The sequence below is a fragment of the Myotis myotis genome, unplaced genomic scaffold (genome assembly GCF_014108235.1).
Source record: "Myotis myotis isolate mMyoMyo1 unplaced genomic scaffold, mMyoMyo1.p scaffold_m19_p_14, whole genome shotgun sequence".
Classification (NCBI taxonomy): domain Eukaryota; kingdom Metazoa; phylum Chordata; class Mammalia; order Chiroptera; family Vespertilionidae; genus Myotis; species Myotis myotis.
The window spans coordinates 42,312,061-42,337,571 of NW_023416318.1; the positions used below are offsets into that span (position 1 = coordinate 42,312,061).

The 25,511-nt window shown below is 52.9% G+C and overlaps 1 protein-coding gene and 1 long non-coding RNA gene across 2 annotated transcripts; one reads left to right on the forward strand and one right to left on the reverse strand.

Annotated features, from left to right (window-relative positions):
* Positions 1 to 237: 237 nt before the first annotated feature.
* On the forward strand, positions 238 to 24,165 carry LOC118669138 (ALK tyrosine kinase receptor-like). Its single transcript, XM_036334985.1, has 13 exons — positions 238 to 332; positions 805 to 957; positions 1,893 to 1,997; positions 3,561 to 3,747; positions 4,428 to 4,518; positions 4,626 to 4,690; positions 5,964 to 6,093; positions 8,733 to 8,830; positions 12,691 to 12,783; positions 14,749 to 14,850; positions 20,003 to 20,137; positions 20,935 to 21,025; positions 23,202 to 24,165. The coding sequence occupies exons 1-13, from the start codon at positions 266 to 268 to the stop codon at positions 23,874 to 23,876; spliced, it is 1,992 nt and encodes a 663-aa protein (XP_036190878.1). The 5' UTR covers positions 238 to 265; the 3' UTR covers positions 23,877 to 24,165.
* LOC118669139 lies at positions 9,412 to 12,775 on the reverse strand. Its single transcript, XR_004971895.1, has 3 exons — positions 12,596 to 12,775; positions 10,366 to 12,113; positions 9,412 to 9,677 (listed from the first exon to the last, which is right to left on the reverse strand). It is a non-coding gene; the product is annotated as an uncharacterized LOC118669139 (long non-coding RNA).
* Positions 24,166 to 25,511: the final 1,346 nt, after the last annotated feature.

Sequence of the window (25,511 nt, forward strand, 5' to 3'; positions counted from 1 at the left end):
TGCAGCCCCATATAGTGGGGACACCTGGTGGGAGCGGGCCTGGACCTGGAGGGGAAGGTGGCCCACACCCAGCATCTACTGAGCCCAGGGCAGCCCTGTGCCTGAGCCTCCCTTCCCTCCCACCGCCCACCCTCCAGCCCCCTGCCCCAACCCCCTGCATGACCCGCTTACGTGCACGTGTGTTGAGATTGGGCACCCACCTCTCTGCGTTAAACTTCTCTGGTTTGCCCCAGGCGGCAACGCAGCCTCAGACAATGACCCTGAGATGGACGGAGAGGATGGGGTGTCCTTCATCAGTCCCCTGGGCATCCTGTACACCCCGGCTTTAAAAGGTACCCCCTCTGCCAGGTGCAGAACCAACTTCCTTAGGCCAGTTCTCCCACCCAGCTGAACCCCGGGCTGCTGGCAGGAGCCCAGGTTACAAAGGCGTGACTATGGGTCTCATCCCACCAAGTGTCCTGGAGTCGGGAGTGTGGTCTCATGTGGGCACAGAGGCGGAAGCCTGATGACCAGGCAGGCCAGTCCTAGAAAAGGCAACAGCATTAGGGCTGTCCCCGTCCCGGCCACTTGAGGAGCAGGTGTGTGGACCCCCCACCCCGACCCCGGCCTACATAAATACATCCAAACAGCCTCTGCGCCCCCCTCGCCAGAGGCACCGGGCCCTTCCCACATAGAGCAGCACTCCGGGGCAGTGCCCTAGGGACAGGGACCGAGAGCCCACACTGGGCAGGCTGGGAAGGGCGCAGGCTGGGAAGGGTGCAGGCGGCACAGGTCCGCCCAGCTAGACGCCCTCCTTGCCCACAGTGATGGAAGGCCACGGGGAGGTGAATATTAAGCACTACCTCAACTGCAGCCACTGCGAGGGCGACGAGTGCCACCTGGACCCCGAGAGCCACCAGGTCATCTGCTTCTGCGACCACGGCACCGTGCTGGCTGAGGACGGGGTCTCTTGCGTTGGTAAGGGGCTGGGCTGGGGCCCAGAGGGTGAGCCACAGCTGGTCTCCATGGTTCAGGGACACGTGGGACCCAGTCTCATTAACTTCCTGACCCCGCTCCTTGGTCTGCCCCAGCATGAGTGCTCTGACAACTAGGCAGAGACCTGAGAGTGAAGGATGGGTCGTGGCTCACGAAGGACTCTGAGTCACCTAGTGCCACCCCTAACCCAGGGCGTGAACCCGCACACCCAGCCGTCTCCGCTAGAACAGGGACCTGCGTTCCAAGGCTCGCCCTTCCTCCAGGGCGTTCCAGAGCCAGACCTGCTCTGCAGCGCCCGCCCCTCGGTCTCCCCAGCCTTTCCAGGGTGTCCCCTGCAAGTCCCCTCCAGATTGGATGACCCTGGTTCAGCCCATTTGCACAGGACACCGTCGTCTCCTCTCCTCCTGTGTCCCACGTCTGCAGCTGTTCCAGTTGTCACGTCTCTTTTGAGATGCAGTGTCGGGGCCAGGCAGGACCTCGGTGTGGTCTGTGCCGGTGCGGCGCTGGGACACTCCCTCCTGGGCTCTGGGCGGCGTTCTCGGCCACAGGAGGTGATTCCGAGGGTGCACCCTGTTGTTGGGTCATCCTAAGGTCACTGTCATCCAAGGCCTGGAACGCTCCTGTGAGCCATTGCCGGCTCACCTTGTAGCCTCACCCCGCCATCGGACAGTCTGTATCTTGGATTAATGTCCATTTAGACTTGTTACATGTTCCCTCCACCCCAAAGCTGCTGCTGAGGGCTGTGAAGCCGGGCGAACCTGCCTCCAGCCCCTGGTCCTTTGAAAAGGAAGGTGGGCCTGTCTCCAGGGCTGAGAGGAGCAGGCAGCTGTGGTCCTGGCCGGGGCGGGCATTTCTGATGGGGCTGCTCACAGGAGCGTCAGCGTGGTCACCGGTGTCTCCTGGGGACTGTCTTCCAGTGTCGCCCACCCCCGAGCCCCGCCTGCCACTCTCACTCATCCTCTCCGTCGTGACCTCTGCCCTCGTGGCCGCCCTCGTCCTGGCATTCTCCGGCATCATGATCGGTGAGTGTGCCACAGCCCTGGCTGCCTAGGGGAGGCAGGGGAGGCAGGACAGAGCAGCATCTCGGGCTCTGCACAGATCCCGAGTGACACTCTGGGTTGTGACCAGGCAGCCCAGGCCCCGCACAGCTGTGGCTCCCTAGGAGCCCTGGTTCTGAACCTCAGCCCGACTCCTGGCTGCTCTCGGGGAGGCTGGTGGGGCACTCTGCAGGTGGGTCCCCAGCTCAAGCGCAGCCCCGCCCTCACCCCCGGACTTCACCTCCAGCTCCCATCCCAGCAGGCACTGCCCCTCGTGGCTCACGCCCCAGCACCGCCTCCAGCCCCCTTCCTGCCACAGGCGGAGAATGCAGAGTTGGTGTGTGAGTTCCCTGTTAGGCCTGGAGCCCTGGCGAGCTGATGGGCAGGTCGCAGAGGGCTCAGCATGGCCCTGCAAGGCTCCTCCTGCTGGAAATGCCCAGGACAGGCGGGCAGGGACAGGAAAGCAGGCAAGGGAAAGGCTCAGCTCTGAATCCCAAGTCGCCCGATGATCACGGCTGCACAGTTCATGGCGCAGGGAACTGAGAGCTGGCTCACTCGCCAGCGGCCGTAGGGGCAGAGCTGGGCTTAGAGGCAGACTCCACCTGTGGGTCACAGTTGCGGGCTCCCTCCCCTGGAGTTATTCTACAGAACATTCTCGCTATGCAAAACAGAGATAATGCCTTTGCATGGTAGAGCTCTTTAGAATTTTTCAAAACCATTTAATATTGGTGAATTTGTTTCATTAGGACAACCCTAGGCGGTGGGGTGTGGGACAGGGCAGGGGTTACTTTCCCTGTTTACGCAGGAGATTGGGGTCCAAAGAGGTCACATGACCTAGTCAGTGGCACTGGGCTTGTAAGTAGCAAAGGTGAAATTAGAACTTGGGTCCTCAGGCACCAGCATAGACGCCAGTTTAGAGACCTATTTGCTCTGGCAGTTCAACTCCCAGAGGCTCAGTGACGGTGAGCCCAGCTGCTCTCAAATCCATACCATGTTTGCACCACCCGGAGACTGGGCACAGCGAGACACTGAAGCGGCCTCTTCCTGAGGGACACGGCTCCTCTGAGGGCCACTGTGGCTCCAGAACGTCCCCAGTGCTTTGCTGGACCGTCTTTACACTGCATGGCCGTCGAGGGCTGTGACTCAGCCTCCCTCACTCTCCTGTACACGGGGCCAGACTTTCAGCACAACCTGGTGGTTCCCCAGCCTTCCCGGGCCCCTCCCCATTCCCTCTCAGCCATTTGCCCTGTGAAACTCTGCATGTTTAATCCTGTCTTGGGTCTGCTTCTCAGGGGACCCAAACTAATGTCTCTCTGCCCCTGTATGAGACAGCAAAATCTTTTATTTACATGATATTAAGCTTTACATTAACCTTAAATAATGTCGATTAAAAGTACACTTTCACGTGTTAGTATTACTAAGTGTGATGGAAAGGTTTAGATCCCAGAGGAGGAGATGGCGGTCCGGGAAGGCTTCCTGGAGGAGGTGGCCAGTGATGGGCTTCCAGTGCTGGGCTGCCTGGTCCAGGCCACTTCCATCTGTCTGCAGTGTACCGCCGGAAGCACCAGGAGCTGCAAGCCATGCAGATGGAACTGCAGAGCCCCGAGTACAAGCTGAGCAAGCTCCGCACCTCAACCATCATGACCGACTACAACCCCAACTACTGCTTTGCCGGCAAGACCTCGTCCATCAGTGACCTGAAGGAGGTGCCACGGAAAAACATCACCCTCATTCGGTGAGTGCCCCGGCCATCCTTCAGGGAAAGGGGGTGTTCTAGGGGTTGGCTGCCATCCCAACACAGGTTCCTCTAGCCACCGGAGGCCAACGGAAGTGAAAGTTACTTTTAATCGAAACTCCTAGGGCACCCCTAACCCTCCCAGAGGGAGAAGGTTTAATGTTCAGGGCCATTTGAGGGGCATTAAATCACTCAACACCCTGTATATTCAAGGGGTTTGTACAATGAGAGGAAGACTACATGGGAGGGACCAGGACTCTCAAAACCCACACAAGTGCCCTCCCTGAGCCTTCCTGGCCCCTTTCTCCCCTGATGGAGCCAGGTGGCCTCCTCCGAGCTCCCAGACACCCTGTGCATGTCACTCACTGAGCACCACACAGAAGTGTCTGTCAGCCATTTGTCCCTCCCTCCCTCCCCCAGAGTGCAAACCTTCAGGGCGAGGGCCAGGTCTCAGTCACCTCTGTGTCCTTGGCAAATGTCAGACTCAAGTCTTCCCTGAAGGACTGTCCACCACTGCCATGTCTCCCAGGCTGTCACATCTCCTGGCAGTTCTCAGACAAAGCAATGGAGGCCCGGGGCTGAGTAGCAAAGCCAGGGTGAGGTGTGACCTTGAGTGTGTGTGTGCCCCCTTCCTCTCGGCCTGCCCGCCTACACCTCGTCTGGCCTTCTCCTTCGCACAGGGGTCTGGGCCATGGTGCGTTTGGGGAGGTGTATGAAGGTCAGGTGTCTGGAACGCCCAACGACCCGAGCCCCCTGCAAGTGGCGGTAAAGGTAAGCGGGGTCCCTCGGGGGCTGGAGCTTGGCCAGCGGTCTCTGTTGGCCACGGTCTTTGCCGACAGCCCTCCTGCGGCTAAAGGCCTTCTCCCCTCTGTGCCCAGACGCTGCCTGAGGTGTGTTCCGAGCAGGACGAGCTGGATTTCCTCATGGAAGCCCTGATCATCAGGTAGCGTCACAGAGACACCCCACCGCCCACATGCACGTGCTTCTGACAGATGTCCCAGAGGGAACCCCCTCCGCACACCCCTCCCTCTCCAACAGCAGACTCCCCCAGTTCTCAGCATGGCCTCCCAGAATGGAACAGCCCCCCAATGGTTGTCACCGGGAAAAATCTCTCTTACCCAATAATCCAGTTGGTACTACTCTGCCTTCAGCTAACATCCATTCATTCTTTTCCCTGCTTCTTCCACCAGCCCCAGCTCCCCCGTGTGCCCCTCACATGGTGGAAGCCTGCCCCCCCAACCCCCCCCCCCCCCAGGTCCACGCAGCAGCCTGCAACTCGTGGTCCGAGGCCCCTAACTGGGAATCCCAGTGCCAGGGCTCTGACAGCAGATCACGTTAAGGAGGACTCAGGGGTTTGACCGTGAGATCTGGCAGCTCATGGCCTCCCGTTGCCCTGCAGAGCCTCAGACATCCTGAAGGTTGGGGCAGCCTGGGCCCGCCCCTCGGTGGAAGTGGCCGAGGGAAGGAGGCCCCAGCAGTGTGTGTGTGATGAGCCTGTGGCATCTGGAGCCACAGGAGGACAGACAGCAGGCTCTGTACTTGTTTTAAAATTACTTACTTTCCAGTTATACATGTAACTCATGATTATTGAATAAAACTTGGAAAGTATAAGACTATATGAAGAAGACTCAAGTCACTCAATCTCACTACTAGGCAATTCACCTCCTTGTGGATTCCCATGTGGAGTGCCTGGCCCATCACCCCATGAGTGGGAACAAGATCACATGAATAAGAAAACCCAAATCCCAGGGCCTCCAGATGGAATCCACAATGGGAGCCAAACGCCCCTCTTTCACACGCCGTCACCTGGCAGGTCTCACCCTGTCCCTGTGGAAGGAGTCCCCGTGCTTCTGCCTGAGGCCGGCCTCAGAGGACTCAGACGTGAACCCTAGCAAGCAGCCCGTGCTTCCGTCTCAGAAAGACACTGGACGCTCCCCTGTCTCCCACCCACTTTCTCACCCAAGTGTCTGTGCAGGGCCTCCCGCCTCCCACCAAATGCTCTCCTGCAGCCTGAGCTCAGCCAGGCCTGCCCTCTGGCTCTTCACCTGCTCAGGGGCGAGACAGTCTCAGCTTAGGCTCAGCACAGCCCCTGCTTCCAGCATCGACAGAGTGCATTTACATAACGTGGCCGCTGACAACATAACTGTATCCTGCTTTCCCCACTGGTTTTTCAGACTCAGCTCAGTTACATTTGCTTACCCCCCTCTGCTCTGCAGCAAATTCAATCACCAGAACATCGTGCGTTGCATCGGAGTGAGTCTGCAGGCCCTGCCCCGGTTCATCCTGCTGGAGCTCATGGCGGGAGGAGACCTCAAGTCCTTCCTCCGGGAGACCCGCCCTCGCCCGGTGAGTCTCCCCAGTTCTTGTGCCAGGAACGGAGCAAGGCAGCTGGGAAGCAACTCCTCAGGGGGCCCCAGGAGTCAGCCCCTGGGCTTGGATGTGGGGGAATGGCCAGAAGAGAATGAACAAAAGTGGACAATGGCCCTGGGAGCTCATGCAAGGCCTGTGCAATGGATTCTCCAGTCTGGGCCCATTCGTATGACCCGCTGACTATGGACAGGCAGAGAGAGGGACAGTTGTGCCAAACAGGTCGCTCACCCAACCAGCTATATCCATTCACCCTGAACCCCACTGTCATTTCGCAAACGGCAACGTCCTGACCTTATAGTTTGACTATCAAAAGCAAGTATGAAAATATCTAGGAAGGTGCTGTGTGTGTTGTAGCAAAAGGGCTAGAGGCCTCGGTGGGTCCAGGAATGCCACACCCCGGCCCTGCTTGGCCATTACACAGCCTTGTGGCTTAGGGCAGACTACCCAATCTAACCTCCGTGTCTGCAAGGTAAAGTCCAAGGGGTGGACTGGGACATCTCAGACATGGTCCTAAACTATAAAACGCAGCACGCTGGGTGGGCCCGGAATCCAGCTACCCACTGTTGTCACTGCCAGGGTCTTTGGGAGGCCCCGGGCACCAGGAACTAGAGCAGAGCAGACCCTGAGTGAGGACCTGGCTTCTCAGAGGTGCCACTGGTCAGTACGGGCTACAGGGAAGAATTGCACCCTCCCACCCGCCGGAAAACAGAATACAGACAGACACCTGCTGCAGAAAGCCCGGGACTGAACATTCCGCTCTCAGACCTCCAAGTGGCGGCAGGAACCTTGGAAGGGCACACCTGCTCCAACCCCTACCTCCAGTCAAGCTCGCTTAGAAGAGCTTACCCTGTGGAGCCTCCACACTGTTCCTGGAGGCCCTGGGGGACCCACCTTGGCATTTAAGGATCCCATCGAACTCCTTGGAAAGTGAGTTTGTGTGCGCCAGAGCACACCTGGCAGGAGGCTGTGGGCAGAAAGAAAGACAAGCCCATTTCATAATGGTCCTCATTACGTTATCCTCCTCCTCCTCATAGCTTTCACGTTTCTCAGAAGCACTCTGTGAAGTAAATAGCACCTTTCACAGCTGAGAAAACTGTGGCTCAGAGAGGGCCTCACAGGAAGTGGGAGAGCTGGGACCAGAACTCAGGACTATGACTCCCGATTCACTGCTTGTCCCAACCCACTGTGCTCTGTATCCCAATGCTCCCCTTTGGGAAGCTGTGGACTGTCAAGGAGAGGTTGGGTCACTCAGGGACAACCCTGTGAGCCATACGGGCATCTCTGCCAGGGTCTGAGCACCAACCTCAATGGCTTTTCCATCACCACCCACCCAGGCGGAGCCCCCAGCCCTGTGCCGAGGTTCTCAGCGGAGCTGGCAGAGGTCAAACGGGGCACGTGTGGCATGCACTTCGGGAAGAGGCACGGCTCTGGTTTCCCCACTGGGCATTCCTGAGGCTTGAGCAGGAAACGTATTGTGCATGCAACGGAGAGCTCGGGGATCTGTGCAGGGATCTGGGAGCCCATCGCTTGGCAAGTCCAAGATCCCGGACTTGGGCTTGCCCTGTGCACCTAAGGCAGGGCCTGATGTTCCATGGGCAGACAGTATCCCCTCTTCGTCTGCCCCGGAAAGAAGCGTGACTCCTCTCACCTCCCCCGCCCACACTGCTGCTCCAGGGAGTCCTGGGGAGGCCCTGATCGGTGGCAGAGACACTCCCAGCTGACATCTAGGTACATCCTCGTTCATGTGTAATCAACTACCCCAATATTTACTGAACCACTGCAGTGTGCCACGCGCTGTGCTGGTCCCGTGGAGGTGGCCGCTGAAGTCCCTGCCTCGGGGACCTCAGAGTTTACTTGGGGACGAGGTCAAACACACAGAGGACAACAATGCGAACAGGACACTGCGTGATGACAAGCTGCTGCAGACTTGGGGGTTTCGGAATTAAAAGTGACACCAAGACAGGATGCAGTCTTTAGAAAAGGCTCCCCCAGCTCCCCAGGCTGGCGGGGTGGAGAGGGGAGGAGGAAGGGGCCTGCACCCAGAGGCGGGCGGCCCTCATTCGGAAGAGCTTGAAATTGCTCTTCAGCTGCCCAGCATTTTCCAAAAGCTTTCTCTTTTCAATCCACAGTTGGCCTGGACATCCTTGAAGGAAATTAATATTTTTAAATATTTTAAAACATTTAGAGGATTTTAAATACAACCTTATCCTCCTTGATTTTTCTCACAGCCTTGTTTGTAAGTTTGGGGATTCAGATGCCTATGAATATTGAGACAGAAAAATGTGCAGAATCACTGATCAGGGGCAAGGACACCTGCCCCTCCTGGCTTCCCATAGTTCGGGGTTCCCAGCCCCGGCTGCACCGTTACTCACCTGGAGCAGCGTGAGACCTGCAAATGCTGCACCACCTGGAGTGATTGGCTTCCTGGTGGGGCTGAGGCCCCGGCATCCCTATTGGTTTAAATCTGCCAGGTGATTTTCTAATGGGAAGCCAGGTCGGGACCTTGGAGGACAGCGAGTCCAGGTTTGGCCTCCTTGGGGGCACTTGAACTTGTGTTTCAGGTCTTCTCTCCCCCGTGAGCCTCTCACCAATGGATCATTTCTGTCTCCCCACAGAACCAGCCCTCCTCCCTGGCCATGCTGGACCTTCTGCACGTGGCCCGGGACATTGCCTGCGGCTGCCAGTACTTGGAGGAAAATCACTTCATCCACCGGTGAGTCCACACGCCCTGCTCTCCTCCCGCCTTCTGCATCTTCCTTACCCGTCTCAGGCCCAGCAATGATGGGTCTCCCTCCAGTGAGGACTCAGCTTTCTTTGTCTTTACGGTGACAGCTTACTCATCAGGGCTTCATTTGCCCCGTATGTAAAATGGGTATCAAAATACCACCCAGCTGGAGACCCTGAGGAGCTGCTCTTAACCCCTGCCTGTGACTTGAAGGAAACCTTCAAGTCCCGTATCACTTGAACGCTCCCTCTCCTAAAAGCTGAGCTCCTTGCCCGGCCGTTGTGACTCTGTGATTAAGTGTCGACCTATGAACCAGGAAGTCATGGTTTGCTTCCCTATCTGGGCACATGCCCGGGTTGTGGGCTCAATTCCCAGTGTGGGGCATGCAGGATGCAGCCGATCAATGATTCTCTCTCATCATTGATGTTTCTCTCTCTCTCCCTCTACCTCCCTCTCTGAAATCAATAAAAATATATAAATTCAATTAAAATAAATTAAATTAAATAGAAACTGAGCTCCTTAAGGCACGTTAAAGGAGTTCATAGTTTCACACACTTGACTATGAGTGCTCAAAGGCAAGGACCCTGTTTTATTCATCTTCATATCCCTGACACATAGTGAGGCACAAGGAATGTTTGTTGGATAAATTAATTTTTCTGAAATGAGCATAGTGATTATTTGATTTACTTGTACACCTGACTTCTACTCCACCGGATCCTCGTGTTTCAATGGTGTTTGGGCTACGACCCAAGGCCACGGGCCATGCTGTAGGCATCAGAGCATGCAGATCTCTGTCCTGTGGCTGCGCGGGACTTTCTCAGCCAACAGCTTACTTCTGAAATCCGAAAAGTCCAAGAGATTGTCATGAAGCATCCATCTTATATAAAAACTGCTGTTTGAAATTTTAGCCCTGCATTTTGGCTTCTGTAATGCTTGCTGGCTTAAATAATAAGGAAAATAAGACTACTCCCATTCCAGAGAGGCCATTAAACCTTCTCCAGACAAAGTTATCAGTGCTGGCACCAGGCCAAGCCTTTGGTTGAGGTCTCAAAGCCCCAGCACATAGGGCCCTTTAAGAACTTGCAAAGGGAACCGGAAAAAAAAAACCCATATTTGGGAGACAAAGAAGGTAAAACAGTATAAATATGGGAAACTTTGTGTGTGATTTCACCCACAATTTGAGAGACATTTTCCTCTGGGCCCGCGCATAATAAATGTAACTCCATCTCTCTAAGCATTGCTTGGTTCTTCTCCGGTTTTTCTGTAACAGTCGGGCTCTTTGCAAAGCTCTTCCTAATGATTCCCTTCTAATTTCGTAAGTAACAGCCTGGTGAATTAACAATTATGTGTTAGCTCACGTCTCCAAAGGGGATAGGCATATTCCTAATAATTAGGATATGAAATACAAAGTAGAAAAGGAGAGGTGCTGCCTGAGGCTAGAAATGGAAGAGCATGTGCATAGCAGGAAGCTCTGCCTCCTCCCTAATAAAAATGGGGAACTCAAGATCAAGGCATACACCCACCTGGCTGCCCAAAGTATTCCCGAAGCCAGGCTGCAAACCCTCACACGGCCTTATCTTTTTGTCACGGCACCTGTGGTCTGCAGTTCTTCCTCTTGATTCTCAACCTTCCCAACCTCCTGTTCTCCTCCAAAGCCACACCCCCTGCTTCAGGGCGCAGGTCAGTCTGCCGTGTTGTTCTTGCCCTGTCTGTGTGCCCAGAACTTTGCCTGCATCTCAGCTCTTTACTGTCGCATGGACATGACAAAGCTGTGCCCTTTGTGGAATTCGTCCTTGGTTACAGCCACCTTTGCATCAATGTCTATGTCCTTTACGACTGGACCATCCGAGAGCGACCTGTACAGTCACCTTGGTGCCTTCAGATGTCCCCCTTTGCTTCTCCCCGAGAGCATCTCTGCTTTGTCGTCTCCTCTTGCAGCATCACCGAGCAGACACACTCCCTGGCTGAGGGATCCCATCCATCTTTCCTCCAATGTGTTGAAACCTGCTTTCCTGAAGCCATGATACCTGGGACCATATCCAGGGCTCTGTTATTAGAGATAATAAGATAACAGGGCCCCATTCTCTCAGGACTTCCATCGCCTCCGTATCTGCGAAGAGTTACTGAATGAAGGTCAGGATTTGATCCCAGAGTAATAGCTTGTTGCTCCTTTGATCTTGTTTGAGAAATGAAATTGTCAGAGATAAATCAAGAATGTATCAGATGATCTGCTTTATAAGCAAAAGGCGGCTTCGGGCAGAAATTGACTGTCTCGATCCAAGCTTTGCTTCTGGGGAGCTCGGTATTAGGAAAGCATCTTTTGCATCTCCAACGGGCTGCGAGGTCTGTGGCGCATGTGCACAAAAGGATCACCTCTCATTCTCTCTCCTCCACCCTTTGTCTGCCCCCGATTCCCAGGCTCCCATGCAAGGGCACCCCCTGAATTCAGAGTGAACGCCCCCACACACTCCCATTTTCTACTAGGTCTGTTTCCTTTGGTTGTAGTTTTTTACCACTTCACAAATTATGTGTCATTCTACCAATTCCTGGTGTGTTCTATGATACTATATTTACTTTCTTGCCATTAAATTCAAGATCACTTTTTGAAGCAACCATTCCACGCACATCAGCGTAAAGACCTTTCTGGAGCCATAAATACTGTCCCTGGTCTACTTCGCCGTATTTCTCTTGAGAAGTAATGGCTATATATCCCGCTATATTTCTTCTTTTTGGTGTCATACCTGTTACGCTTCTATGGTTTTATTAGGGCATTTTATGCACATTGCTCCTCGAAATTCAACTTAAACCTCTGGGTCAGGTCCGTGGTATCAACAACATCCATCTCCCTCCCTGGCCCATCGTTCTGGTTTCCTAAGCCACAATTTCCCATCCAGATCTTGTTTTTAAGACACACTACAGTTGTTTATGCTGCACGTCCTTCTCGACCAAAGATCAGGACCTGCACGAAATCAGTCAGAAACATCAAGCACCAGCTGTGGCTCCCAAGGACTGCTACTTGTTTCTGCCCTGGACTTGTTAGGCCACCCCAGACTCCCCTGGCTGCACCCTGCTCCCACTGGAAGGCCAGGAGTGGGGGAGCCAGCAGTCAGTGAGGAGTGGCGAAGCCTCTGGCTGTGCCTTAGGATGCTGCCGGCAGGCAGGCCACCTGGTGCTCAAAGGAGAAGAGAATGTGGCTCCAGAACCTGGAAGAAGTGATTCTTCAGCCGCTGGCTAGGAGGCAGGCAGCTTAGCAAAGACTTTGGAGGAGATCCTGGAGGGGAGAACCACCATGGCTGATTAACAAGGACAACTATAGATATGTGGGCATACCTTAACCTACTTGAATTTGGTATCATGGAAGCCATGCCATTCCAGAAGATGCCTTCAAACAGCTGGCAGAAACCAACCGGCAAGCTGTACACACAGTAGCTTCAGACTGCCTTGGTCCCTCTATTATCTTCTTTTAGCTTAATTTGTTTAATGAAATGAAGATAATCGCACCCTTTATCTCATAGGGTTGTTGTGAGAATTAGATATGAAGCACTTAGGACAATACTTAGTACATGGTAAAAGGCCAATAAATTCTAGTTTCTATTATGGTTATTTTCATATTATTGTCCTAATAAACATTTTCAATCATCTCCCTAAGCATTTCCCATTTCCCTTCTGAGGCCTAGAATTGGCATGGCTATCTCTTTTCTATGGAGTGTAACGCAGTAAAGGAAGCATAGAGCTGAGGCAGGAACTACTCACCCTTCCGACGAGAGGTGACAATCCTAGTGCTGAAACTGCACGTGCAATCTCCCAGGCGGAATAAGAAAATGCGTTTCCCATTGATTTGTTCCCAGGGACATTGCTGCCAGGAACTGCCTCTTGACCTGTCCGGGCCCTGGAAGAGTAGCCAAGATTGGAGACTTCGGAATGGCCCGGGACATCTACAGGTGAGCAAAGACCGCGTCACCTTCTCAGCCCAGCCCTCGGGAGAACGGGATGTGGCTGCTTGTGTCCTAAATCATCGCTGGCACCTTGTCAGCTTGCTGCCTAAAATTTCATTACGTTCCTTTGCAGGGTGCGGGGAACCTTAATTAGTGCCCACACTCGACGGTCTAAATCCAGAGTCACACTGCCCGCCATGACAGACACCAAGGTCTTCATTAGATGGTGTCCGGTTTCAGTGCTCCATCCTAACACATTCTGAGACACAGAATAACTGGGATACGCAATATGGAAAGAGTTTCTATGTAAACGTTAACTCAGGAAGTCCAAGCGGCCTTAGTTTCCATGGCCAGGCAAGAGCACCCCGGAACTGGCCGGATGCCGGGCCCAGCTCATGGGTCGCCTTTACCCACACGAGGAGACACGGAGTAGAGCTCAAAGCCCATGGGTACCGAGCTCAGCTCATTCTTTTTCCCATAATATTCTCAAGACTACATTTTAAAACGTAAAATAATTTTTAATTAAAAAACTACTTCTTTGCACTTTATCTCACGTTACTTCTTTATCTAATCATTTACAACAGTGACCTGCGCCGTGAGCTGAGCAAGCCACTCAGGGCGTGGTCACTAATCACGTCCCTAATCCAGAGAGCGGAGGGAGGTCGTGCAGGGCTCTTACTGTTGGAGGGTTAGGGAGACCCCTGAGGCCTCTGTCAGAACTGGCTGCCATCTTCGAGGGAAGAAGGCCGACGCCATGCTGTTGCCACAGGGTAGCAGCTCGGGGAAGACTCTGAATTGGCAATGTTCTTGACCACAGTCTTCAGCACTGGTCTCCACCACGTTACCTTGGTTTGCTGCACTCTACCTTCTTTTGCTACCCAAAGTCTCAGGGTTCCCTCCCCTCCTTCCTCAGAGGACCCCGGGGTGCCTGTGGTTGATGACACTAATGTCTCAGCATGGCTTAGCAAGCCCTTCCCCTCCATCCTCGCTCTCACAGTCCCCCCCACCCCCCAGACTCCAGGCTTCACCCCCAACCTGTCCCACGGCTCCCACATGCACTGCAATTTCAGCGTCAGGATGGTGTTCTGGGGGAGCTTCCTCACCATCAGCCCTCCCCCCCACCTCTGTGAATCACTTCCTGCCCCCGCCCCGCCCTGAGCAGAACATCACTCCTTCACTGAGTCATGGAGCCTCTGCACCCTCCCTCACTACATGCTGCTCTTACTGCGTGTTCTTGCGTCTGTTTCTCCCACTAAACCCTTTCCTTGGAAGACTTATTTATGTCCTCGCCACACGGCAGAGCACCTGATACACTCTGAACACTCAGTATTGTTTGTTGAAGTGATTAATGAAGCCAGGCAGCTGGTAGGAAAGCTGCCTCCCACGGTGTCAGGAGAGCACAGGCCGAGGGTGGAGCCAGTGTCAAAGGCATAGAAGGTAATTGATTAGTTTTCATCAGTGACTTGCACTAATGACATCACCGATAAAAGATAATAAATTAACTCATACCTGTTCCGCTGCCTGGCGTGCTTGTCACGTGCTTATGTTGAACTAGATGTGTGTGGCGCTAGGAGGGAGCCAAAGCGAGTAAGGCAGCCCTGCTCTCCGTGCTCCCACGTGGACCTTGCATTCCTGTGGCTCAGCAGGAGCAGGCTGCACGGACATGGCTGGAGTGATGTTGCTCATTGTGAGTCACAGCAAACACAGCCCAGCAGGGAGACCTCCCGGTCCTCTGTGGGTTCTCAGTCGTTGTGTAGATCTTGCCTTTTATGCCTACGGGGGGCAGTTTTGTGTCTCATTAAATGACAATACCGTTCTTAACCAAATGATGTGTTCCCCGCTCTCCTGAACCACAGACCTCATTGGCTTCCGTCCTTTCATGGGTAGATTGTTGCACTTGCTCAAGTTGCCTGGAGCTTCCGCTCAGAGCCATCTCCGAACCAAGTTCACTTTTCCCCTCCTCCCCCACAGAGCGAGCTACTACCGAAAGGGCGGCTGTGCGATGCTGCCCGTGAAGTGGATGCCCCCAGAGGCCTTCATGGAAGGAATATTTACATCCAAAACAGACACGTGGTGAGTCTTTCTGCTGCCCTCCCCCAGGTCCCACGTGGGCCCTGTGTCAGGCAAGGGTTGGAGAAGCGTCAGCACCCCGTCCACCAGCAGCCCTGGACGCTGGCACACATCCGCATCATTGGAAAGGCTCCTTAAACACATCACTGGCCCCTCCCTGGGAGTTTGTGACTCAGACCTGAGAATCGGCATGTCTTAAGTTTCCCAGGGCACTGATGCTGCTGGCCGGGGCACACACACGGAGAACACATGTAATTTTTTTTTCTTTTTTATATAACAAAGTTGGGTTTGGATTTATTCCAGGAGTGCAACATTGAGATGGGATTAGAAAATTGAGCAATAACATTCTCCACATTAACAGAATAAAGGAGAAAAGGGGGCACTAAAGGGCTGCTGACCATGGCGGTGAGACCCTCCCTACAACTGGGCCGTCGCTGTCCACAATCAGCTCTGCAGACTCCGCCACCCGCAGGTCCGCAGCTGTGTGCTCCCAGCCCCGCACCCACCGTCCTGCTCTGCTTCTGTAATGCCACATGCTGTGGGATCATGCAGAATTTCTCTCTCCATGGCCAGCTGATTTTACTTAGCATAATGCCCTCCAGGTTCACCCAGGTTTTCAAAGAAGACAGATATCCTCCTCTTTAAGGATGAAAATATCATACACATACACGCACACACATACATACACACAGGGATGAATAAAGAAAAGGTGATGTGTGTGGTTATATATACACATGTGTGTATATATTTATGTATTAATATATGTATTAGTATATATGTATTAGGATATTAATCTAGACACCCAGTAATTATTAATTATATCCTATATAATAAAAGGCCAGCCACCATAAGTGTAACCACCGGAATGACCAGAGGCCAGACCCACCACTGCCCCTTGCAGGGCTGGACCCACCCCCAAGCAAGCAGTTAGGGGCGATCAGGCAGGCAGGCCAGTGATTAGGGGCAATCAGGTAGGCAGACAGCCCCTCGCAGGGCTGGCCCCAGCCCCTAGCAAAGAACGAGGGAGGCCGAGGCCACCTGCAGCAACTCTGTGGCAGGTGTGCCGCAGGCCAGCAATAGGCCCGCCGAGGGAGGCCCAGGCCAGCCAAGCCATTGCACCCCATGCCTGTTGCCTGCAGAGGGAGGCCACCAGTGGCAGAGGAGGTGGGGGACAGTGCTGCACAGATGGCAAGCAGTGGCAGCGGCAGGGGTGGGGCCAGCTGCCTGCAGCGGGGAAGGAAAGCCCCATAGGCCCTGATCTCAGGCCAGGCCTAGAGACCCTACCTGAGGGGTCCTGGATTGTGAGAGGGTGCAGGCTGGGCTGAGGGACACCCCCTCCCACCCCAGTGCACAAATTTCATGCATGGGGCCTCTACTTGTTTAATAAAAAGGTTAGATAGATAGATACCACCTTTTCTTTATCCTTTCATCCACTGACAGACTCTAAGGTTGGTTCCATATCTTGGCTATTGTGAATAACGCTCAGTGAACATGGAGTGCAGCCATCTCTCTGAAATACTGATTTGTTTCTTTGGCTAGATCCCCAGAAGAGGGGTCGCTGGGTCATAAGGTAGGATTGCCGGGTCTGTTTTTAGCTTTGGCTTATTATCCTCACCCGATGGATCTCAAAGTGAGGTCTGTGGATCAGCAGCATCAGCACCACCTGGGAACTTGTTAGAAGCAAATTCTCAGCCGCCACCTCAGGCTAAGGAAGCAGAAACCCTATGGGTGAGCCCAGCACTCGTGTTTTAACGAACCCCCAGGTGATTCCTGTGTGCACCAACATTAGAGCACCCCAACCTACCCCATCCAGATAGAGAGAAATGCAGGTAATTAAGTCCTTATTCTGAACACATGCATGTCCTATTTCCCGTGATCCTAGTTCTAAGTGGAGAGCATGACACAAATAGACGAGCAAGGATGTTCATCTCAACATCGTTCACAATGAGAAGAAGCTACAACTGCCTCATGTCCCTGATATCGGGAATAAAAAAATGAGCTGTGGCTTAGTTATGTCACACGGAGCTGCTCAGCAGTGTACGAGCACACACTGCACCTCATGTATCCACATGGCTGAATTTCCGAGAAGGAACAGGGTATTATTTAATCGTACAATACAAACATTAAGTCCATAATACAGAAACTTTATTGTTTATGCTTTCACACATTGGGAAGAGCATACATGGAAGGAGACCTGCTAACTTCAGGGAAGCGGGGAGAGAGCAGGAAAGGGTGGCGGGTGGGGCTTGCCTGTATCTATTTTATTTCTTCAAAAAGAGGGAGAATGGTCGCAAATAAAGCAAAATATCAACATCTAGAAACAGGTATCTATCATTTTTCCTTTTAGAAGTTTAGGTTGTTTCATAAAATGTCTTAAGAAGCAAATAAGTCACATAACTTCAGATGCTAATGAGAGCTGGAGGCCGAGAAGCAGAGGGAGGCAGAGCAGGCTGTCTCAGGGTGGGGGTGGGGTGGAGTAGGCTCCGGAGGACGGGCTTGCCCACACCTGATGGCAGCGAGGCGCACTGGGAGGTCTGGGAAGGCTTTCCAGGCTGAGTGCAGGGACCGGGACTAAAGCGAGTCTCCTGGCGGGAGTGGGACGGCAGGCAGGCAGGAGGGCCTGGGGACCCAGGCTCCGGACGCGGATGTTATTCTGAGCACAACGGGAGCCTCTGAAGAGTTGGAAGCAAGAGTGTGACATGATCACTTTAAAAAAGGAAAGCACTTGCTGCCGTTGAAACAGGCTGGAGTAGGACAGGTGAGCAGGGGAAAGCACTCAGAAAATACTGCTCATTTCTAGGTAAGAGGTGAGAGGGCAAGGCCGCGGGGTGGCAGTGGACGCGTCCAGAGTGGGTGGGTTCAAGCTCGGTCTCGAGTAGTTAGGGAACAGGATGCTGGCTGGCCGCTGGTGTGGAGTGGGGTGTGGGAAGGGGACAGGATGCTGACCGCTGGTGTGGAGTCGGGTGTGGGAAGGGAACAGGCCCACTGATCACTGGAGTGGAGTGGTGCTGGGAGCCGGTCCATCCTTGCTGTTTCAAGGGACCTGGCATATATGGCATACTGTTCTTAATATGTTTGCTCACTTTCTTGGCACTATGTGTTTTAACCAAGGTCACCTCTCTGAGAAAGGTTGTTTCCCCAGGTAGGGATTTTCCCCTGAAGTTAGGGAGGGAATAAAACCCCTTAACTAAGTGCCAGGTGGGTAATTAATCACTTTAACTACGAACAATCATGCTTAAGCTACATAATCTTTACTCCCTGGAATGGAGATAAGAAACGCCCTAACCTTTGGAATAGAGATTGATAGGATTGGATTCAACTGGTATAAATACAGATGTAACAAGACAACAAGAGACAGAACCTAGAAACAGAACCTAGACACAGAACCTAGACACAGAACCTACACAGAACCTACAAAGAACCTAAGACACAGAACCTACACAGAACCTAGAGACAGAAGAACTTCGCTGGAGGGAACATGGCAAAAGATCCTGGACAGAAACTGGAGACAGAACCTAGAGACAGAACCTAGCAAGAGAACATGGCAAAAGATCCAGAACAGAAACTGGCCACAGAACCTAGAGACAGAACCTAGCGAGAGAACCTGGCTGAAGAACCTAGAGACAGAACCTGGCTACAGAACCTGGATAGAACACGGCAAGAGAACCTGACTAGAACCTGGTGACCGAACCTGGCTGGAGAACCTGCAGAACCTGGCTGGAGAACCTAGCGAGGGAACATGGCTACAGAACCTGGCTGGAGAACCTGGAGAACCTGGCTGGAGAACCTAGCAAGAGAACATGGACACAGAACCTGGCTGGAGATCCTGACCAGAACTTGGCTAGAGATCCTGGCTAGGCTGCTGATCAACTGAACGCTGTCTCCGTGTCATTCCTTCTTCGCCGACTCCATCCACACCTTTGGGTACCCCTGGACCTGCTGGGGTTGGACCCCAGCAGAGTGGAGTGTGGGAAGGGGACAGGACGCTGACCGCTGGTGTGGAGTGGGGTGTGGGAAGGGGACAGGACGCTGACCGCTGGTGTGGAGTGGAGTGTCGGAAGGGAACAGGATGCTGACCACTGGTGTGGAGTAGGGTGTGGGAAGGGAACAGGACGCTGACCGCTAGTGTGGAGTGGGGTGCGGGAAAGAGTGTGATGATCAAGGACAATGCCCACGTCTGCAGTAAATGAGCGATGGTGCCAGAGCTGGAAAGAATGAAGCAGGAGCTGGTCGGTGCAGAGAGAACGCTGGGTGTTGGTGTTGGGCGCATTCTTGCGCGAGGCTGGCTGATGGTCAGAGTGACGCGTTTGGAAGTCAAGTGGAGAGTGTGTGTCAAGAATTTTTCAGAGTTAGTATTCTTCTGATCTAGTCATTTCATTAGAATTATCCTAAAACTTACTAGGTTATTCTAATACTAAATTCAAGGAATTTATCCTAAGCAAATTGTCCTTTTAAAAAAATGCAAAGATATTCATCATAGTATTTTAAATATTTAAAAAATTTTAGGTGATAAGGCAAATATGACAAAACTACTCCATGGGAATTTTTATAGCCATTTGAAATTCTATTTACAAAATGTTTTTATTAGCATGGAAAATGTTATGCTATAATGGAATTTGAAAGAAATTAAGGTTCAGAAGGCTCTAGGCTTGTTTGGTTCAGTGGATAGAGCGTCGGCCTGCAGACCAAAGGGTCCCGGGTTTGATTCCGGTGAAGGGCACATACCTTGGTTGCAGGCTCCTCCCTGACCCGGGCCCTGGTTGGGGCTCATGCAGGAGGCAGCCAATCAATGTGTTTCTCTCACATGGATGTTTCTCTCTGTCTTTCCCTCTCTCATCCACTCTCCCTAAAAATCAATGGAAAAATATCGAGTGAGGATTAACAAAAAAAAAAAAAATCTAAGCACAGAAACTTGACCAGAACAAAAAACAACAACATGCTAATAATGGTCTCTTTACGGAGCATGGCACGCGGCTTTCTCATCTTTCCATATTAACAATTCTCTGTTGTGGAACGTGTGTAATAAAAAAGTTAAAATTTTACATCTGTGTATGTACATGTGTGTGTCTGTCCATATGTGTATCTATGCATGTATCCATGTGTGCACACGTGTGCATGTGTGTGTCCACATCCATGTCTCCTGTCCTGTGCGCAGGTCCTTCGGAGTGCTGCTGTGGGAAATATTCTCTCTTGGATACATGCCGTACCCCAGCAAGAGCAACCAGGAGGTCCTGGAGTTTGTCACCAGCGGAGGACGGATGGACCCCCCGAAGAACTGCCCTGGGCCTGTGTACGACTCTTTTAGGGACATTTCTGCAAGTTACTAAGCACAGTTCTCCTTTTCAAAAAGCATCTGCAGCCCCATGTGCTTTGTTATGGTGGAAGGGCAGGTGGCTGGCCTCCCTTAATGCTCCCTTAAGACTCCCTTAATGGAGTCTGTGACTCCAGTGGAATGGGTTAGTCTTCCGGCCCCAAAAGCAGTAACTTCAACCCCAAAGAGATGTCCTCTGGCTGGCGGGAGGCCATGGGCTCACCAAGCTCACACTCCTCAGGAATGTGTGTCCTGGCCTCCACCCCTTCTACCCAACACCATTGTACCTGAGTCCCCTAAAATCAGGGTGGGGCAAAAGTGGGTTTATGTTTATTCATAAGAATAACTTCTGTGCTTTGCATGCTCGAAACTGTAAACCTACTTTTGCCCATTCCCCGCATTTTCTGTGTCCTGTCTGGCACCCCTCACCTGCTAGCCACAAGCAAGGCAGATGGGCAATGTAATCAGAATATTCCTCCCAGAGGTGACTTTAACTCAGGAATGGATGAGAGGGCCGTATTTAATGGGAACACAGGATGGTTGTGTTCATGGGCCGTGGTGTTAGCTTCTACACGTGGCACGATTCCTTGGCCTATCAGCAGAGGGCAGCATATGCCAACCACATGGGACCTGGGGTTACCACCCTCAAAGGCAGTGCCACCCCCACCCCGCCCCCATCCCCATCCCCCATCCCACTTAGAAAAGTGTGGGGAGAAGAAATGTACATTTCATCCTGTTTCTCCTGATTTTAAGGAATGTGCTGGTCCTTCTTTCAGATACAGGATAATGACCCAGTGCTGGCAGCACCAGCCCGAGGACAGGCCCAACTTTGCCACCATCCTGGAGAGGATCGAATACTGCACCCAGGTACAGACCTGCCCCCTGGTCAGCAAGTTTTCCTGACGGCAAATGCCGAAACTGAAATAAAAGTTAAACCAGCCAGAAGATGTGAGTTGGGATCGTGAGGATGAATGTTAGTTATCTATAAAGTAAAATGATGGGGCCCTCAGTCTGCAGGTTTTATGGTTAATACCAGTAGCTGCTGCTTTCTTCAGCAGCACGTGGCGCGTGGCTGCCACTCAATAGGGAATCAACCCAATTCACCAGCATAAATTCCCATCAGGCACCTCATGTTTTACTGAAGAAAACTGGATCTGCAGGGAAGTATGGGAAACCCCTGCTCGCCAACAGTGTGGCAGGGGTCCTCAAACTACAGCCCGCGGGCCACATGCAAGTACAAATATTGTCTTTGTTCCCATTTTGGTTTTTTACTTCAAAATAAGATATGTGCAGTGTGCATAGGAATTTGCTCATAGTTTTTTTTTAAACTATAGTCCAGCCCTCCAACGGTCTGAGGGACAGTGAACTGGCCCCCTGTTTAAAAAGTTTGAGGGCCCCTGGTCTAGCCTCTTAAAAACAGATGGCTCTATAGGAGCACATTTTAAAATATATACCTTTATTGATTTCAGAGAGGAAGGGAGAGGGAGAGATAGAAACATCAATGATGAGAGAGAATCATGGAGTGGCTGCCTCCTGCACGCCCCCCAACTGGAGATCGAGCCCTCAAGCCCAGCCTGTGCCCTGGCCGGGAAGTGAACCAAGGCCTCCTGCTTGGTTCATGGGTCGACGCTCAACCACGGAGCCACACCGGCTGGGCTGTCTGAGCACAGGCTGAATGACTCACTATAGACATCAATAATTAACAGAGGAGCTAAAATATAAATGAGAATCAGAAGGTAGTTATTTTTTATTCTTAAACTCTTTACTGATGAATACTAGATTGATGGGCTGTTAAACTGCAGTCATGGTTGTCCCAAATTGCATGAAGTATTAAAGACTTAAATTTCCCCAAGTTTAAATTTCCTCCCACAAATTTTTCTCAAATCTCTGGCAACTGCTTTTGCTTTTCTCTATTACATTCTGTGGCCATAAATACGATCTGTGGACGAAAATAGCACAGAGTTGGTGTGTGAATGGTTTTCCTCGCAGCGCTTCGGCATTTGCCGGGGTTCACAAAGGGCCCGTCACACCCGGACTGGTGAGCCACTGCTCTGTGACATCTGACGTGTAACAATATGAGAAATACAGTCACACATCACCCACCCAAACATGAGGAGAGCGGGAGGCAGCCAGGAAGAGATAAACCTTGTAAACCAACATGGGACGGTGTCTCCTCCCTCCCCACCCCCTTGCCCCATCTCACACACACAAACCTGGAGTCAGACACAGAGAGTTCTCTTTTTAGAAACATTTTATTGGGAAGAGACTGGAATAATTTTTTTAAATATATTTTATTGATTTTTTACAGAGAGGAAGGGAGAGGGATAGAGAGTTAGAAACTTCGATGAGAGAGAAACCGATTCAGCTGCCTCTTGCACGCCCCCCACTGGGGATGTGCCCGCAACCCAGGTACATGCCCTTGACTGGAATCAAACCTGGGACCCTTCAGTCCACAGGCCGACGCTCTATCCGCTGAGCCAAACCAGTTAGGGCTGGAATAATTTTTTAAACTAGTTTATAAGTTTTTAATCCACTAATCCGCAAGATTTGCCCAATAGTGGTCTCTGCAAAGCCTTTCCTGCCCCCACACCTGCCCAGGCAGTGGGTGCTTCCAGCACCCTGCGCAGCTTCTATCCCAGGGCTTATCCTGCACTCGTCAAGGGTGAGGAGGCTTCCCATTGGCTCCTTTAAAAAAAATGTTTTAATTGATTTTTTAGAGCAAGAGGAAGGCAGAGGGAGAGAGAGAAACATCACTGAGGGAGAAACACCATCATCCATCGGCTGCTTCCTACACGCCCCCTGTTGGGGATCGAACCAGTGACCTCTTGGTGGACGGTCAATGCTCAACCGTGAGCTACACTGGCCAGGCTCCCATTGGTTTCTTATTCCCCAGTGCCTGTACATTAACATATTCCCAATAAACATTGAATGGTTTCCTCCTCAGTAAAGTAAGTGTGGGTGAGATCATTGCTCAGGTATCTTCCAGATCCAACATTTCGTGTCTGTGATTGAGTTTTAATCAGTTCATTTCTCCTGCCTGTAGGATCCAGATGTGATCAACACGGCCTTGCCAATAGAATACGGCCCACTCGTGGAGGAGGAGGAGAAAGTGCCCGTGAGGCCCAAAGACCCTGAGGGAGTCCCTCCTCTCTTAGTCTCTCCCCCCGCAGGGAAAGGGGGGGACAGGCAGGACCCAGCCGCCCCGGCCCTCCTGCCCTCCACTTCCTCGGGCAAGGCGGTGAGGAAGCCACCGGCGGCAGAGGTCAACGTTCAAGTCGCCAGAGGGCCGGCCGTGGGAGGGGGACACGTTAACATGGCATTCGCTCAGTCGAACCCGCCATCTGAGCTGCACAAAGTCCAGCGATCCCGAAACAAGCCAACCAGCCTGTGGAACCCAACCTACGGCTCGTGGTTCACAGAGAAACCTGCCAGGAAGGCCCGCCCTCCAGCACAGAAGGAACCCGAGAGGGGAGGCCCGGGGCCCGGGGGCCCCGTCCCGCCCAGCGCTGCAGCGGGCAGAGTCCCCGGGGCCTCCCTGCTCCTGGAGCCGTCCTCGCTGACCGCCAGCGTGAAGGAGGTGCCCCTGTTCAGGCTGCGTCACTTCCCGTGTGGCACTGTCAACTACGGCTACCAGCAGCAGGGCCTGCCCCTAGAGGCCGCCGCCCCCGGGGCCAGTCACTACGAGGACACGGCCCTCCAAAGCCAGCCTGGGCCCTGAGCCGGGCCCTCACCTCTTTTCCTGGGGAACCCTGAGCCCATGGAGGGGGGCGGGCCACGGCTCCTCCACACGCCAGACCAAACGCCACTTTTCCTTTCGTGCCAACTTGTTTTGAAGAGCCACATCAAAGCTGTATTTTCCAAATGCTTTCGAGAGGTTTTGAGCATGGGTTCATCCTATCATTTCAAAAGAAAAACATGTCATAGAGACAAGTGGGAGGTACAAGGCCCGGATTTGGCTGCCTAAGGTTGTCGTGCGCGGCTGAGGCCCACGCCCTCGGGGGGGGGGGGGGGGGCGGGTCAGACGAGCTGCTCACTCACAAGGCCCGAGGCCTGCACCTGGAGCCAGGGATGCGCCCTAACCTGGGTGCTGTGGACTGGACCCCTGGGGGGGCGGGGGGCAAAGAGGAGCTGTGTGTGACGAGTCAGCATGGGAAGGACATTCTCTACTTGGAAAAGGAAATTCATGGACAAGTAACTGAAGCGTCACGTGTCAGATGACAGACACTTTCGATCGTGCTACTCCTTGACGACGGTAACATGTGGTAGTGACGGAGGTTTAGCGGAAACGTGCGTGTTCTCACCTGCAGGAGGTCCTTCGAGTGGCCGAGCCCGGCGCAGACACGCTCAGCATTCTATCAATATACCTCATGCCTTAAGAAAACCTCCTCCCAAAGTGAGCAACTGATGTGAGGTTTCCCACTGGACTAAAGATCTAAATCAACTACTTTAAAACTTCCCACTAAAACAAACTCTGATCATTTAAAAATAAAAATTTGAAGCAGCTGTGACACATCGCAGCATAGAAACACATCGCTTCTCATGGGCTCATGTCAGTCCGTCTGGGCCAAAACCTTCTGTGTTTGGTCATGAACGCTGCCGGGCTGGAGTTCCTACGGGTGAGGCAGGTCTTTGGAGTACAGGTCCTCGGGTGGCCTGAGAGGCGCTCCTGCGGGACCAGCATCCTTCCTCCCCGTGTTCACCCCCTTTTCTCTCCTGGTCATGTGGCCCCAGCACACATGGGAGCAGAGTTGCTGAAATACAGCATCATCTGCATGGCTATCAAATGCAGACTGAAACCAAGAACTTCTCCTCGGGGGGCAGTGAGCGCAGGAATTAAGGGACACCGAGGGCTGAGGTTGACCGCGCATGTCACAGAGTAGGGGTTCTGAGCTTGGTTTTCACAGATAATTTATCTCCACAAAAATATTACACACGCACTTATGCAGCAACGCTTTGCTTCACCAGGAAGCTCGGATCCCATTCTTTCTGTCTGCTCTGCCTCCATCCTCTTGCCCCGGTCCTCTCCTGGTCCTAGCTGTGCCAAAGCCTTGCTCTGGGAGGAAAGCCTTGTTACCTGCGGGACTCTGGGCATTCCCAGCAAAAGCACTGTGTACACACCACCTTCCCGACCTCCAGGTTCACCCGCATCTGGAGCATCGCCTTGGACGTGGGAAAGCCATTCTGTTCTGACAGCACCAGGCCGCGTTCACGCCTCCCACACAGACCCCTGGCCCGGCCAGCGGCTCTGTGCATCGGCAGATGCGCTGACCACTTTTCCTTACCTTCTTAACTACGTGTTTTCATCGGGCATAATGAACTCATCTCCAAATAACCATATCAGGAACGTTTGGGC

What these genes read in the sequence shown, in the direction of transcription:
- LOC118669138 (XM_036334985.1), top strand. Translation starts at nt 266, where the DNA reads ATGGACGGAGAGGATGGGGTGTCCTTCATCAGTCCCCTGGGCATCCTG. An exon ending in ATTCTCCGGCATCATGATCG is followed by an intron (nt 1,998 to 3,560) that starts GTGAGTGTGCCA and finishes ATCTGTCTGCAG; the next exon opens with TGTACCGCCGGAAGCACCAG. An exon ending in AAAAACATCACCCTCATTCG is followed by an intron (nt 3,748 to 4,427) that starts GTGAGTGCCCCG and finishes TCCTTCGCACAG; the next exon opens with GGGTCTGGGCCATGGTGCGT.